Source organism: Lithobates pipiens, unplaced genomic scaffold (assembly GCF_037356315.1).
Source record: "Lithobates pipiens isolate NorthernLeopardFrog02 unplaced genomic scaffold, aLitPip1_a1.2 Scaffold_19, whole genome shotgun sequence".
In the NCBI taxonomy this organism is placed as follows: domain Eukaryota; kingdom Metazoa; phylum Chordata; class Amphibia; order Anura; family Ranidae; genus Lithobates; species Lithobates pipiens.
The window spans coordinates 166,329,338-166,347,468 of NW_027507764.1; the positions used below are offsets into that span (position 1 = coordinate 166,329,338).

At 41.4% G+C, this 18,131-nt stretch overlaps 1 protein-coding gene across 1 annotated transcript in view; it reads right to left on the minus strand.

The window, feature by feature from the left end:
- Positions 1-18,131, minus strand: part of GADL1 (glutamate decarboxylase like 1) — a 386,628-nt gene that overhangs the window by 266,428 nt on the left and 102,069 nt on the right. The window contains exon 3 of the mRNA XM_077491458.1: positions 15,095-15,221. Within this exon, the coding sequence (XP_077347584.1) occupies positions 15,095-15,221 (127 nt within the window). The remainder of the gene's footprint in view (positions 1-15,094; positions 15,222-18,131) is intronic.

Here is an 18,131-nt window from a genome sequence, read left to right on the forward strand (position 1 = left end):
GAAATTAATGCGTGTTTAATTGTGCCCATATGGGAAACTGAATCTAATGGGAGTGGTACCTGCAGGACACTGAGAAAAGCTGTTGGGCCTGCATTCCTGTAGACATGTTCCTATCGGGAATATCTCACCTAAAAATTACATTTTTGTTGCAGAGGATGCCGGAAATTGGACTTGTGTCTTAGTGTAGACTTCTGGGAAAATTGGTGAGCCAATCACACAAGCAGAAAATTATGTTTCTGAGGGGCAGTCTGTACATATCCTGTGTACAGAATGCCCCTAGATAGTCATATTGCATTTTCAGAAAATTACAGCAGCTGCAGATTAAAAGGAAAGGTAATTTTTAATAATATTTCATTAGAATATGACTTGTGTCACAATTGTATATGCAATATTGTTTTTTTTTATTTGCATTTTTTTCCCCACGAAAGTGGAGTTACCCTTTAACCACTTCCTGCCTGGCCTATAGCAGAATGATGGCCGGGCAGTGGTTCCATTATCCTGACTGGACGTCATATGATAAGGATCAAGATAATAAGAATAACGAGCCACCGCATGCTCGTGGGGGTGTGCAGCGTGGTGATCTGTGTTGCTGTGTGTCAGTCTGACACACCACAACGCCGATCTAGGCGAGGAGCCTCTAAAGGAGGCTCCTTACCAATATGATCACCTGTGACCAATCAGAGCTGATCACAGCTTGAACCAGGTAGTGCCAGTAAACTGCTTTCCTCGGTTCGCGCTGACAGGGAGAGCCGATCGGAGGCTGATAATCAGCATATTGATTATCAGCACTGCTCCCATCAGATGTGCCACAACAATGCCCAGCAGTGTCCATCCGCTGCCAGTCAGTGCTCCATTAGGAATGCCTGTCAGTGCCCGAAGTGCCAATCAGTCCCCATAAATGTGCCAATATGTGCCCCATCAGTAATGCCTGACCCCTTCAGATGCCCATCAGTAATGCATGTCAGTACCTCCTCATCAGTGCTGCCTATCAGTGCCACCTATCAGTGCTCACCAGTACCCATCAGTCCCACCTATCAGTGCCCATCAATAACCATCAGTGCCGTCTATCAGTGCCACCTATTATGTCGCCAATAATTTCCCATCAGTGCCACCTATCAGTGCTGCCTATCGGTGCCCATCAGTGCTGCATATCAGTGCCCATTAATTCTACATATTAGTGCCACCTCATCAGTGCATATCAGTGCCACCTAATCAGTGCCCATCAGTGCCACCTCATCAGAGATCAGTAGTGCAGCCTCATCAGTTAAGGCAGTGTTTCTCAATTCCAGTCCTCATGGCCCACTAACAGGTCATGTTTTCAGGATTTCCCTCAGATGAAACAGCTGGGGTAATTACTAAGGCAGTGAAACTGATCAAATCACCTGTGCAAAATAATGGAAAGCCTGAAAACATGACCTGTTAGTGGGCCATGAGGACTGGAATTGAGAAACACTGAGTTAAGGAGAAAACAAAATTTTATAACAGAAACAAAGGAAAACTTATTTTTTCAAAAATTGTGTCTTTTTTAGTTTGTTTAGCAAAAAATAAAAAACGCAGTGGTGATTAAATACCAACAAAAGGAAGCTCTATTTGTGGGAAGAAAATTATAAAAATGTAGTTTGGGTACAGTGTAGCATGACTGCACAATTGTCATTCAAAGTGCGACAGTGCTAAATGCTGAAAAATGTCCTGGGCAGGAAGGTGTATAAGTGACGGGTATTGAAGTGGTTAAAAATCCATTACAGAGTAAAATATTAAATGTATTTCTGGTGTGCATTCAATTGCTTTCCTGGTATTTGCTTTTTTTTGTTGCCCAAGTGACATTATACTGTTATTTTTTTCTAAATAGAATTCCTGCAGGATTCTATGACATTCACCATTAGTCAATGATACACAAGGAAGAAGTAAACTCGATGATTATCAGCCACACAAAAGTCAAATAGTAACACTCGCAACATTCTTCAATTTATTTTGCACGGTTTCTATGCGACAGATTAATTTTCTTCTGTAAGAACATAGCCCCATCTCATTAGTGAAGTTAATAAAGCCTGTCATTGCTTCAGGGGCAGCGTTAAAAAGAAGTCTTTTAAGCTGAGGGACGAACATTTCTCTAATGTGCATTTGTGTAAGATATTGTGTAAATGGAAACTCCCTCCTTGAAAGCTAAAACAAAGCAAACAGGTGGTAGAGTGGTTAAAGAAAGTAAGATAAGAATGTGTACACCTGACATAGAAACTAACAGCAAATATTGTAAGAAAGTGTTTAAAGCTAATGTTTAGAGATTTCGTCAATATTGTTTTTAGTATGGTCAGAACTACTGTGAAAATGCAAAAAAAGATGTTTTATTTTTAGTTGGAAAAATAAAAAGAAATTGCCTTCTAATAATTTATGCTCAAATTTTCAGCTAGAAGGTGCAGCTCTATGTTACTTTTGACATAGTTTCCAGACTATTCATATCTACTTTGCTTAGAGTTCAATAGATCAGTCGTAATTTTACATACAAAATTATTGGGGTGGATATACTAAAGGAAAATATGTTATTCACTTTGCAATATTGTACTTTTGTTTCTAAAGTTTCAAAAGAAATACATCAGAAATTAAGGTGAAAAAATACAGTGCATGCTACAAATTATATACAGTATCTATCAGCAAAAGTTGAGGGAGACCAGAAACAAAATTCACAACTTCACAAATAAACCAGAAAAAGATGTCCTAATGGATGGGAAGGGTAGGGCTACCTAGGTAGCTTGGATTAACATAAAGTTTAATTTCTATCAGGGCTTTTTATCTGGAACTGAACTGCATTCCGACACTTATTTCAGGCATTCTGTCTGTAAAATTCTAATCTGTATAGCCTGCGCCCCCTGCCTCCCGCGGAGGGAACACAGATAAACCTCCGTACAGTTGTGTAGTCCCGTGATTGCTCCTCCACCTGCTGCGCACTACCCTGAGGGATGGAACGGAGCTTGTGAGAATGGAGGGTGGAGTGATCTGTACTCCACAGCTCTGCCCCGCCCCTCAGTGCTGTGCGGGAGATCGGTTTGGCACTGTGTGTCGGATGTGGATAGTGGCAGTAAGTAGCCTGTCAGGCGGTCTTCCTTCACCTCCACACTATCCCCAAGTGTGGTGTTAAAAAAAATCATGCTCAATGGGGTTGTGCTGTGTGGTCTGCTGACTGGGTTGGGCACTCTCTTTCCCTGGGCATTCTTTGCTGGGCAGTCTCTTTTCCCGGGCACTGTTTGCTGGGCACTCTCTTTCCTTGGGCACTCTTTGCTGTGCAGTTTCTTTCCTTGGGTACTGTTTGCTGGGCACTCTCTTTCCTGAGCAGGCAATTTCCTTGGCGGTCTCTTTGCTGGGCACTCTTTGCTGGACAGTCTCTTTCCTGGGCAGTCTCTTTGGTGGGCAGTCTCTTTACTGTGCAGTCTTTTTTGCTGGACTAATCTGGTCGGTCTCTTTGCTGGGCAGTCTTTTTGCTGGACTAAGTTGGGCGGTCGCTTTGCTGGGCAGTCTCTTTGCTGGGCAGTCTCTTTGCTGGACTAAGTTTGGTGGTCTTTTTGCTGACAGTCTCTTTGCTGGGCTGAGAGATCTCTTTGCTGGACTATGCTGGGTGGCTTTTTTGCTGGCGGTCTCTTTGCTGGACTAAGCTGGGTGGTCTCTTTGCTGGGAATTGCTGCACATTTGGGAATGTCTCTTTGCTCAATATATGGGGGTGCATGCTTTGGTCCATGTGAGTCACAGGCCTAAGCTGGGCAGTCTCTTTACTGGGCAGTCTTTTTGCTGGACTAAGTTGAGCGGTCTCTTTGCTGCACTGATCTGGGCGGTCTCGTCTCTTTGCTGGGCAGTCTCTCTGCTGCACATTTGGGAATGTCTCTCTCTGCTGCACATTTTGGAATGTCTCTCTCTGCTGCACATTTTGGAATGTTTCTCTCTGCTGCACATTTGGGAATGTCTTTGCTGCACATTTAGGAATGCCTCTGTGCTGCACATTTGGGAATGTCTCTTTGCTGCACATTTGGGAATGTCTTTCTCTGCTGCACATTTAGGAATGTCTCTGTGCTGCACATTTGGGAATATCTCTGTGATACACATCTGGGAATGTCTCTGAGCTTACTTTTGTAAGTATTCCAATTTTTTTGCACATTTTATTGCATTGCTTTTCATTTAATTCCATACAATTACTTTTATAGCACCCCCAAAATTTTACTTGCATCCCTGTTCCTGGTTCTAGGGGGCAGTCCTAGGGGTGGGTAGGGGCGTGGCCAGGGGATGGAGGGTGAGTTCCACCACCCTTTCTCTGAGAAAAAAGCCCTGATTTCTATTATATCAAACATAATTTTCCCCCATATTGTTTGTAATATAATTATCCCCTATGATCGTCAGCTTCATTTAATGGTCATAATGCAGTATTTTCCTGAAATATATCACAAAAAATGCATTATGGACACTCAGTGTACCTGATGACCATAGTAAATAATCATATTTCAAACAATACAGTGATCATTTGTGGCACTTGACATCTGTATGGCAATTTTTTTATACATAGACCCTAGACCATGTGTCTTCAAACTATGGCCCTCCAGTTGTTCAGGAACTACAATTCCCATCATGCCTAGTCATGCCTGTGAATATCAGAGTTTTACAATGCCTCATGGGATGTGTAGTTTCGTAACAGCTGGAGGGCCGTAGTTTGAGGATCCCTGCCCTAGACCATAGATGAGCATTATCCACACTGGTAAATCAGAAGGTGATCAGTTTCTCTCTCTAATTGAAACACCATACAGCCATACAGAAGGCAGGGAGAATGTCAGAACCAGGATCTGAACCCACAACCTCTGCTGTGTCCAGGAGTGTTTCTTCTTGCTGAGTCATCTGAGATGCTGCACAGCCCTGTCTAATCCTTTGGACTTTCTTGCCATGTTCCTCTTGAACCTTATATTTATTTTCCCCATCAACCCACCCCATGTAGCTATTACCTTTTGTATATTTTGACCCTCCCTCTTAGATTATAAGCTCAAACAAGCAAGGCTGTCTGATTACTACTATATTAAATTATATTGTAATTGTACTGTTTGCCCTTATGTTGTAAAGCACTGCGTAAACTGTCGGCGCTATATAACTCCTGTTTTATAATAATAATAACCTTGACCCCTTGGCTCCTCCCATGAACTTCCTATTAAAGCCATGCTTTTGCACTTCCTGTTTTCCAGAGTATTGTGCTCTCACCAGCCAATATCTTGCTCCTTTGTGTACCCGCAGCTGTCTTTATCTCCACTACCACTTGTTACTGACCTTTTGGCTTTTTCCCACAACTACGCTTGTGCTTGCTACCTGCATGCTACCTGCTATATCTTCTACTGGACCCCAGCTTGCTCACCTCCTGGTGGGGTGATCCTGAGGACTGCAACCTGATACTAACAGGCAGCAAAGCCTGTCTCCACCATCAGCAGCTCTAGTGAAAACTGGTTAGTGCTTAGACTCTGCACCTTGGGTAAGCCCTGGCCATCTGTTAGGGTGACCTGCTTGTTTAATTATCCTGCTGGTCAGTGGGAGCCTCTCTACTGATATAGCTATTGGTCTTCAAGCCTGACCCCTGACTGTGACAGACATGGGTATAAGTAACCCTTCCTACTCATTCATTTGTAAGTGTTAATCCGAGCTTGAGCTACTGAACTCTTTAACCACTTTCAGACCGGACCAATTTGCTGGTCAAAGACCAGACCACTTTTTGCGATTCGGCACTGCGTCGCTTTAACTGACAATTGCGCGGTTGTGCGACGTGGCTCCCAAACAAAATTGACGTCCTTTTTTTCCCACAAATGCTTTCTTTTGGTGGTATTTGATCACCCCTGCGGTTTTTATTTTTTGCGCTATAAACAAAAATAGAGCGACAATTTTGAAAAAAACACATTATTTTTTACTTTTTGTTATAATAAATATCCCCCAAAAATATATAAAAAAACATTTTTTCCCTCAGTTTAGGCCGATACATATTCTTCTACATATTTTTGGTAAAAAAAATCACAATAAGCGATTATTGATTGGTTTGCGCAAAAGTTATAGCGCTTACAAAATAGGGATAGTTTTATAGCATTTTTATTAATAATTTTTTATTATTTTTTTTTTACTAGTAATGGCGGTGATCAGCGTTTTTTATTGTGACTGTGACATTGTGGGGGACCCATCGGACATTTTTGACACATTTTTGGGACCATTGTCATTTATACAGTAATCACTGCTATATAAATGCAGTGATTCCTGTGTAAATGACACTGGCAGTGAAGGGGTTAACTAGTGGGTGGCAGTGTAGGGGTTAAGTGTTCCTAGGGATGTGTTACTAACTGTGGGGGGGTTGGGCTTTCATTTAGTGAACACTGATCTCTGCTCCAATCACATGGAGCAGAGATTAGCGTCACTAGTTGCTAGGCAGAATGGAGAAATGTTGTTTACAACGGCACTTCTCCATTCGGCCGCTCCGTGAGACGATCGCGGGGATGCCTGCGGCGATCGAGTCCACGGGTCCCGCGACCGGACTCACGGGGGTCCCGACCAGCGCGGGAGCGCGCCGGCGGCGGCGGCGCGCTCCCGATGGCAGGGCAGCAAATTTAAAGGGACGTACATGTACGCACATTTGCCTGCCCGTGCCATTCTGTTGACGTACATCGTCGTGCGCTGGTCGGCAAGTGGTTAAACATTTTTTTTTTTAACACAGCAGCCAGGAACAGCCAGGCTTAGCCCTCCAACTGTTGATTGGATATATGAAGGTGAACAAATCATATGCAATATTTAATAATTTATATGCATTGTTGTAATATATATATATGCATTGCTGTATAACCATAGTTTAGGCGTCATATGTTACAAACACAGGTTTATGAGCCTCTACTCTACACGGTTGGAGGTTCCTATAACTGGCTAAAGGTTAATACACTTTAATACACTTTACAACTTGATCAGTTAGAGTTTTCAACTTTGTGTACTTTTCCTGTGTACAACACTATAATTACAATGCTGTGCTTATGTTTTGTGGCACTCAAATCATATCAAAACATAACAACTTTGGATTAAGTCGAATGATTAAAATCTTTGGTTTGTTTCTACTTGGAAAATGTTCTCTCACTTCCTGTAATGGCACTGGGACAGAAAATGAAGACAGATATCTCCATGTTTTTTTCATTATGTGTGCCTCCTCTTGAGAAATTGTCCCTCTGTTCCTATAGTGGACAGGAAAAAAGGAACAGATGCCTCCATGGTTTTATGAGTGCCGTTGCCTCCTCTTGGGAAATGTTCCCTCACTTACTGTACTGGCACCGGAGCAGGAAATAGGACCGGTCTCTCAAAAGGGAACAATGCTAGCAATAAAACATGTTTCTTAGCAAAATGTGGAAACACAGTGGGACTGATGTAAAAAAAAATAATAATAATATGACTGACTTTCAAAGGAAGTACAAAGCAAAGCTGCAGCACTCTTCAGTTTAATAAACATATGTGCAAAATAAATTCATGTATAGGATTTCAGCAGTGTGATGTGACATCCATTAAACCCCAAAATTCTAGATCGTCCACATGAAAAACAATGGATTTTGTAAGAAGGGCTACTCTATTCGAAGATAAGTATAAAAAATACACTAGACACACTGTATAAAAAACATTTGTGCTCCACGCAGTCCCTGCTCTGCTGTTGTCACTTTCAAGATACATCTTCTATGCTGGAGCTTTTTATACACAAAATAAAGCCATAAATAGCAGAAATGGTGACATAGGAACATTTCAGTATGGCACAGGGAATGTTTTAGTTGTTTCTCTTTTCTGTCTGTGGGAGTCCAAATACTGAAAGAGCATAAATATTTAGCAAGAGTTCCCATCTAGTTGTAAGTGAAAAGACTAAGAATGTAACTGATTTTGTTCCTTACAATCCAGGGCCAGCTACAGGTTTCTTCTTTATGCATAGGTTTGTAAGTACAGTGTAGCTTAGTTCATTCCTACAGTTACAGTAAAAGTAAATGTGTCCTTAGAGAAATATGGAGGCTCCCATTGCTGTCCTCTTTAAAGTGGACCTGAATGTAAACAAGTGAACACTGTCATTTAAGGGAGGGAAGAAAGTCATTAATCCAGTGTTCACTCCATGGGGAATACACAGAGTTTGGACGCTTATGCCCTGTACACACGAGTGGAACTTCCGTTGGAAAAATCTTGGATGGTTTTTCTGACAGAATTCCTCTCAAGCTTGGCTTGCATACACATGGTCACACAAAAGTTCTCTGAACTTTCAACCATCAAGAACGCGGTGATGTACAACACTACGGCAAGCCGAAAAAATTAAGTTCAATGCTTCCGAGCATGCGTCCAATTGTATGCGTGTTTTTTTGTGCATCGGAATTGCATACAGACAAACAGAATTTCCGATAGGAACTTTTTCCGATGGAAGAATAGAGTACCTGCTCTCAATCTTTTGCTGGTGGGAATTCTGCCAGCAAAAGTCCGATGGAGCAAACACATGGTTGGAATTTCAGGCAAAAGGCTCACATCAGAATTTTGCTGGCGGAATTTCCGATCGTGTGTGTAGTGGCAGGCTCCTGAAGAGCACCTGCTATGTTTTTCAAAGTTAAAACTTTACCCAGACTACAGTTTTCTTTGGGCCTATTTGTCTAAATTAGACTTTTATGTCAGTCTGGCTGGGCTTGCGACATGTTCAGTCTGGCCACAGGGGGGGGGCCGTCCCTGGTGGCAGGCATGGAACTATGGTCTAGTCAGGCGTTTAGTTACTCTCTTTCTGAGCTAGGTCAGTGGGAGTGGCCCGGCACTGTGCCTTCTGGGAGAGGGTATTTAAGACACGGACGTCACGTGGTTCGGGGGTTCTGGTCCAGTATGAAGTGTTGAGTACTTGGTCCTGGTCCTCCTGACTAGCCCCCAGGAAGGATATGGCCTGGGGTGCAGATCTACCTGACTTGAATGCCTCAGGGCTGGCTAGCCCAAGGCAGGGAAACTAAAGGAGGATTCTGAGGTGGTTGAGTGTCGTCTCTGGTTGAACTTCAAGCATTCCAGGGGAGGACTCTTTAGAAGATTACCACGAGTGAGTTTGGTTTTCTTAACAAGAGCCTGAAAGGCTGAAGTAACCGAGAGAATCCGGACTTGTGGATATCACTAAGCTGGTTGAAAGATCCAGGTATCCTACAAGTGTTCTACAGCTTAGTTTCCTACGTGTTCCGCAACAACGTCAGTGATAAAGATTTTGCTCCTGAGCAAGCACCTTGTTGGCTGCTAGGCCTTGTGAGAGAGGGACTGTCCAACCTGAGTGCTCATCCAGCAGCAAATGGCTATTCTCTGGATGCAGTCAATGTAAGCAAGTTCCTTAACGTTTTTGGACTTTGACATTGAGAGTACCTGAACTTTCCTTTCCAACCCTCTGATCCCAAGTTAAAGACTGTTCAATGGTTGAAGTTTGCAAATAAAATCCATTCAGCTGGATTTATTGTCAGTCTCAAGTTACTGGGTCATCTACCATGGGACATCCCCTAGACGTGTCATAAGAAGAAGCGGAAGGCAGCTCCTTCGGGAGTTAGTGCCACATGTGTATCTGGCATTAGATTTGATAAAGCTTTGGAGTGGTGGAGGAGCATGGAAAAATAAAATATCAAGGAAGAATTGTAATTTCAAGAAAACCTAACACTTTGTTTTTGTAGGGCTCTGAATGTTTTAGTATTCTATTACATTATGTTAAATAGCCATTGTACAGAAAATGCTATCAAAGTTTGCAGGCAGTGGAGCATCTTTAAGGAATCTTTGTTTCTAAGCCCGGCCATACACAAAGCAAATTTCCAACCATGGGTTGCAGTAAAGAAATTTGCTTGATTCCCCCAAAAACACAGAGTGTTGTTGTGGGAATCCCTCCTGCCAGAGAAGACATTGATTACTGCTAATGGTTATAGCAGCCACTTGCGATAATCACAAGAGAATCCGGCAGGCTGGTTATACCCAAGTTGATGGCTTGATCAACTTGGTACCTTCAGCCTGTCCATTCACTGTTTGAATCTCGGCCAGTTCCTGCTGAGTCGGCAGGTATAGGTGGCCTAAGAATTTATGTCAGCACATGATCAACTTCAATTTGTATCCATATCAATGTATAACCTGGTTAACGCTTCTAATCGAAAAAAGTAAACAAAAAGGTAGTTTTATATGATTTTTTAAAGTTAAAACCCTACCAGCGGAACAAGTGCACTAAAAACATGGTTTAAAGGAAACCTATGCTACGTTAAACACTTAGAAACGCACTGAAGCCAGAGATTGTTAGGCACCTGAAGTAACTTTAACTCATTGTACTCAGCTATCATGGAAGGTGGCACAGACAACAAAAGTATGAGGGCAAATAGTTTCATAGTCAGTAAGGTTGAATAAAGACACCAGTCCAACCTGAGTGAGTGTCTACAATTGTTCCTATCCCTGTACATTGCACACTCACATCAGTCACTACCTTCAAGGAGCCTACAATCCAAGGTCCCCATTCATATACTAGGGTCAATTTTGAACAGAAGTCAATTAACCTACCAGCATGTCCTTGGATTGTGGGAGAAAATCAGGGTTAAACGGAGGAAACTCACACAGGTACAGGGAGGACATGCAAATTCCAGGCAGGTAGTGTCATTGTTGGGATTCGAACCAGTGACCCTTCTTACTGCTAGGTGAGAGTGCTAACCACTACACCACTGTGCCACCTGTTATGAAGCATAAGGTATTGCTGTCAGTCATTTGTTCTCAGAAATTGACCAGGCTAATTATCTCAAGAACCCAAAACTCCCCAATCAGGAGATGACCATAAACAACATGCATACTATAATACCCAAGCTGCCACAACTCACATCTTACAGACTTGTGAGGAACCCTGCTTAAGAAAACCTAGTCAGTAGACTCTGCTTTGGAGCAGACTGGCATGCAGGCTTTCACAGGCCACATGCTATTCTCACTATCAGTTACAATTTAGCTAGATATGGTGACATAATTTATAGGGTTAGTGCAAACACTCACATTCTTTTCAATATATGCATTCTTTAGATAATATCACTACTTTCACATCCCTTGCCAGGCAGGGTATAGAGATGGTTGCAAAAAGTTCCAAATAACAGAATTTACAAGCGGAAGACACATATAAGAAAACAAAATTGATATAAAAGGAATACACAAACTTACAGAAAAATATTTCTCCTATGCCATGTGGATGGAACATGTGCATCACTAAGATCTCACAAAGATTTGATTGTTGATTTCAGCTTTATAGCATTGAATTCAAAGTGGAGTTGCCACCCGGACTATCCAATAGCATATGGTTTGGGTGATAAAAATCTTCAAATACTCAAAACCATGCTGGGTTATGAACTATGAATCTGAAAGTGTGAATAATGGTTTTGGCCTAGTGAAAATATTACCCCTGGACAGTGCAATTTAGATGCAGATGCATAAACTAATATCTGTTGGTATTACACTCAGGGTTTAATTACCCCCCTGCTGTGAAGATATTCATGTGGCCTCCCTTACAGTACAGTAGTGTTAACATATAATGTTTTTTCAGTTTTAACTCCATCCTGACTGGATCATGGCAGACTTACATTGTGAGCTTAAAAATGTTTATGAAAACATACTGTAAACTAAACCTTCTCACAATTGGCTGGATCGTGCCACCACCATGGACATAAGGCTTATGTTGGAGCAAGAATGTCAGTAAGCCTTACATCCATGAAATATCCCCTGCTGATCTAAGCTTGTGGTCAATTCATTGGAAATTATCTTATACCAGAAGTGTCCCTATATGCTGCTGAGTAAAAGAAGAGCTATGATTAGCAGAGCTATTAATTTAAACAGCAATATTCACCCCTCACCCCCTTCACTGCTCCACTGCTACTGTTTCCCAAACTGTTACTCATCGCAGTGTGCCTGCATTCTGCACCCCCTGAGCTTTTTTCAATCTCAATTTCAATCTCCACTGCTTCCCCTTACCTCCGTGTACCTTCAGTCCCCACTATGTCTTTCAAACCATCTTGTCGCCGACACTCCTGCCAGAGCCCCCCATAGTAAGCAGCTTGCAATGGGGACACCTGGACAGGCTTGCTTCAGAGGCGTGGCTCTGCATGTCCATTTACACACAGATTTGAGACTTGGCCCCACCCTCTCTCTCTCCTCATTGGCTCACAGGCTGTAAAAGACAACAGCAGGGAGCCAATGGCTCCCATTGCTGCCTTAGCCAATGGGGAGGGAGGGTCCTTGGAGTGCTATGGCTCTCATGCAAATCACTGGATCGTGATGGAGCTCAGGTAAGTATTAGGGAAGCTCTCCCCCTAATACTTAGGGGGCGAGCCTTTACAACCACCTTCAGCCTTTACAACCACTTTAAGCAGGGTATACGATTAATGTTTTTTTCGCTCAACCAGTGGGTTGCACGAAAAAAGACTCAATGATCCCTGCATTCACACAAGTGATGTGGATGCAGGGAATTCCATGGTGGCACTATAGTATTCTGACAGAAGGGACTAACCACATCAGAATACATTGTTCAGTGCTGCACCCAAATGCTGGTTTGCTAGCTGGCCCGTTCAACAGAAGCTGGTCCTTACACCCGCTTATGTTGAACAGACACATGTACTTAAATTCATCCAGTTTCTGCTGAACCAGTCAAATTTTGTTACATGTATGCCCAGTTTAATTTTCTAATTTACAAATGTCATTGTTTTGCAAAAAGGCACATTTAAAATTTGCGAATATTTGTAACGTATTAACTCAGTAGTTTTATCTCATATATTTAATAGGAATTGTATAAGTTATGTTGTGTTTTTGTGTGCTAATCATGATTTGATTGCATTTTTTGTGCAACTATCATGGGACCTGGAAAATCAGTAGCACCATCTTTTTATTCCATCAGTCCTGAGCTTTCAGAAAATGTATGGCTTTGTGGGTCTTTTCAGTAAAAAAAATAAAAATTATATATAAAAATGAAAATGTAAATAAATAGTCTGACTACCATAGGTTACAAATAGATCACAGGTTGATGCAGTGAATGGATTAGCCCTCCGTATTGCATATTTATATATATATATATATATATATATATATATATATATATATATATATATATACATATATTTATATATACCGTATATATTTGTGCTCAAAAGTTTGCATACCCTTGGGAAATTGTTAATATACAGTACAGTATGTACAGTAACTGTACTGAGCAAAGAACAAAGAAAACAGGCAAGACATGTTTCTTTGGGATCCATATTTAGCTTAAATGGAAATGACCCTTGTTCAAAAGTCTGTATACCCTTGGTTCTTAATGCTGTGTTTTGCCCCTTTTAGCATCAATGACAGTGTGCAGTCTTTTGTAATAGTTGTCTATGAGGCCCTGAATTCTTGAAGGTGATATAGCTGCCCATTCATCTTGGCAAAATGCTTCCAAGTCATGCAAAGTGTTTTGTTGCCTTGCATGAATGGCACTTTGAGATACCCCCATAGTGACTTGATGATATAAAGGTCAGGAAACTGATGGCTGGTCCAGAACCTTCATTTTTTTCTGCTGTAATCACTGGAGGGTCAGTTTGGCCTTATGCTTACGGTCATTATCTAGTTGGAAGGTCCAAGAGTGTCCCACACATAGCTTTTGTGCAGAAGAAAGCAAATTTTATGCCAGTGTTTTCGATAACATGCTGCATTCATTTTGCCATCAATTTTCACAAGATTCCCATAACCTTTAGGCCCCCCCAAAACATCAGTGGGCCACCACCATTCTTCACAGTGGGGATGGTATTCTTGTCGCTATAGGCCTTGTTGACCTCACTTCAAACTTAGCGCTTATAGTTGTGACAATAATAATCAATTTTGGTCTTGTCATTCCAGATTACATTTTGCCAGAAGCTGTAAGGTGTGTCAAGGTGTTGTCCGGCATATTGTAATCAGGCTTTTTTGTGGCATTGGTGCAGTAAAGTCTTCTTTTTGGCAACACGACAATGCAGCTCATTTTTGTTCAAGTATCATCATATTGTGCTCCTTGAAACAACCACAATGTCTTTATCCAGAGCAGCCTGTATTTCTCCTGAGGTTACCTGTGGGTTTTGTTTTGTATCCTGAACAATTTTTTCCGGCAGTTATGGCTGCATTCTTTCTTGGTATACCTGACCTTGGCTTGGTATCAAAAGATCCCTGAATTTTCTACTTCTTAATAAGTGATTGAACTGGCAAATTTAAGGCTTTGGATATCTTTTTATATATTTTTCCATCTTTATAAGGTTGTTTACCTTTATAAGGTTATATACCTTGTTATGCAGGACTTTTGACAGTTCTTTTCTGCTCCCCATGCCTCAGTATCTAGCCTGCTCAGTGAATCTACATGAGCGCTAACAAACCCATTTACTATTTATACACAGACACTAATTGTAATTTAAAAAGCCACAGATGTGGGAAATCAAACTTTAATTGCTATTTTCACCTGTGTGTGCCACTGTTTGTGTCTGTACCAAGGCCAGACATTCCAGGGGATGTAATCTGTTGATAAGGGCCATTTAGGTGATTTCTGTTATCATTATTATTTAAAAAGGAGCCAAACAACTATGTAATAATTAATTACTTTATATGATCACTAGCCTTAAATAAAATAATTTATTTTTTTGGCATGGTCCGTCATATTTTCAATTTCAATGCCAAAATGTCATGATTTCTGCCAGGGTATGCAAACTTTTGACTGCAACTGTATATACAGTATTTACCTATCTTTCCTTGCTCTTCTTGCCATTTCATTCAGCACCAGAAGCTGAAGCAAACACCATTGTACTTTCAGGTATGAAAGAACATATCATTAACTCATGCAACAGCACTGGGGTATTTAGCCCTGCCACAGGGGAGTCCATAGCCGTGTAAGCTATGACTCCAGTGACTTGTAGCTTACACAGGGCTATCAATTCACACATAGTAGCCAAAGAGAGCAGATTTATTTTACTAAAAGTAAACATAAGAAGACAATAATATCACTATTTATCTATGAAAGTATAACTTCTGGTTTTACTAATGGTGTCCATTAAAATAAAATAAAATTGAATAAAAAAAAATCAGTTCTTACTTGTTTTGACACTGTATTTAATAGTATTTTGACACAGTTGCAGAAGTTCCTGATGGGGCTCTCCAATATCTCTGATGTTTACATCCAGAAGCTTTTTAAGTTGTTCAGGGTCTTTCCATTCGCAAACCTAAAAAAACAAAAATATTGTTATGAAAGTTATTAAAAATATGTGTACAGACATCAAAGATACCAATATGCCTTATGCAAATAAAAAAAAATATTTAACATAGATATAAACCATAACTGGATGACATTTAGTTTTCTGAAGTGCTGTACATAATATACTTTTATTTTTTGTTTTTTTGTTTTTTGTTGCATATCAACACCAATGATTTCCTGAAAGCCTTTTGCATCCACTTCCTGCCTACATGCTCCAGTACTTGCTGCATATATTTTCTGAGATCTCTGAGGGTGACAGCAGTGGCTCATTCTTGTGTAATATATGGTAGCATGGCCAAATGTAGTCTCCACTGAAAAAGTGCATAGCAGCGATATAACGCAGGAGCGCAATTGGGAGAAAAGGACAAAGGATTGTCAACTCATAGATATGGATTAATGTGGGTGAATCGTCATTTAGCTATTGCACTGCATCCCTTGTTACTGAGCAGAAATGGAAAGGGAATTAACGGGACTTTTCAGGTGAGACATACCAAGTATCAAAACTTAATTAAAAATGTATTATTTAGTAGAAAATTTAATTAACGTATTGTGTCCATATAAAACCATATACAATCATGACCCATTTCTTATTGTCCTTCATTTCACAACATTATTGCGATGATAAATCCTGACATGTTTCTCCCTGCTGGGATTCTTCAGGGGATGTATTATATGCTAAACGTCATGGCACTCCCACGGTTAATCATATACAGTATACTGTAACTTTGATATATAATCTGAGCTACTCACTGGGCCACAGAAAGCATACAAGGGCCAGAAATGTTTATTACCAAAGATGACCACACAGGGTCATAGGATCCTCACAGAGGGATATTCAGGGAACCATGTACAATCCTGTACACATGGCTCCAGAGTCCAGATAGTTCAGATGATATATCAAAGTTATATATGATTAACCGTGGGAGTGCCATGACCTTTAGTGGATAATACATCCCTCTTTCTCACCAATCCCCACATCTCGATACCTAACCTACACAAAGTATTTCAAACCTTCGGGTACATATCTAATTTTAAAATAAACCAGTCAAAATCAGAAGCCCTGAACCTCACCCTGCCACAAAACATCCTTGAAAATCTACAAAACAATCACCCCTACAAATGGGAACGAGGCGCCCTTAAGTACTTGGGCATAAATTTATCTAGTGAACTTGAAAAACGATACAAACTATAAACCCCTACTTGCCATGATCAAAAAAGACCTTCTCAAGTGGAAATCAAAAATGTTCTCTTGGTTTGGTAGGGCCTCGATATTAAAGATGACAGTGCTCCCCAAACTTCTGTACGTATTTAACGCTCTACCAATAAAAATCCCAGAACTCTTCTTCACAACATTAAGCCAAATCCAAAGACAATTTCTATGGGCAGATAAGAAACCTAGGATCCAATTCCGACGCCTAACATTGGCTAAGCGAGATGGGGGCATAGGACTGCCGGACTTCAAAAAGTACCACCAGGCTACCCATATCACGAGAGTGATAGACTGGCATTGCCACGGACTAAATAAAGATTGGGTCCAGCTGGAAAGCAATCTGGCACAACGCAGCACCCTATACCTCCCATGGTCGCCCCACTCCAGAAGGCCCAAACTTATAGGCCACCCATTAATCAAAACCACAATACAGGTTTGGCAGACGCTGGTAAAGTCGCAAAAAATCGCAACAAACCCAGGTCCCCTGACCCCACTCACGAATAATCCCGAATTCATTCCAGGCCTACACCATAACATGCCACAACATTTTTTAGTACACACTTGCATGTCAGGTACGCGAGTTAAGACGTTAGAAACGCTGGCCGCAGAGGTGGGGGAGCTGTTTCCTGGAAGTTGGTTCTACATCCAGCTAAAGGACTTCCTGCTCAACAACAAACACAAAAATCAATTTAGCCTCCCATTAACTCAGATTGAGCATATATGTTTACAAAGATCACCAGTAACGAACACCACTTCTCTTGCATACTCGATGCTAACTCAAGCGTCTCAGGCTGACAAAAATAAATTCAAAACAAAGTGGGAACGTGATCTCAAGACCAGCATATCTGAGGAGCAATGGAATAAGGCATGCGTTTTGACACACAAGTGCTCCTTGAGCTCTAAATATCAGGAAATATCCTATAAAATTCTAGCTCAATGGTATATTACGCCACAAAAAAAACAGGAGATGGTCTCCCTCTCCCAGACACATGCTGGAGATGTAATACAGACACAGGTACCTTTCTGCACATATGGTGGGAATGTCCACTAATACGAACCTATTGGGACACAATCAGATACTGGGTTAAGCATATAACAGAAACTCGCTTGGAATTGAATGCGGCGGCTTGCTTGATCAATCTGGTACCCATCAATATATGCCGCTACAAAAAATCGCTGTCCAGACACCTACTCACGGCTGCTAAAACACTAATACCAATCCACTGGAAAACAACCAAAGCCCCGGCCATTACAGACTGGCTAGATAGAGTACAATATATCTACAAGATGGAGGAGATAGTGGCAACCAAACACGAGAATAGCACAAACTTTAACAAAACATGGCAACCATGGCTGGCCTTCACACTCTCCCCTGAATTTCGTGCTCTCAAGGATTAATCCCGTCTGCACCTCTGGATCCTTAACATGGTGGGGGCAAGGTTTGGACTGACATAGAGCATCTATAACAAACGGAGTTGGATACCATAGCAAAGGGCTGATCACAACCCACACCCCCCCCCCCTTTTTACCCCCTACACCTTCCCCTCCCCTCCCCCCATGTCCCCCACACCACATATCCCCACATAGTGTACGCTACTCACTGTATTCAATCGTGCACTCTCCCCAACTTAGTCACTGACTAAATTGGAACACCATAGAGATGTATTT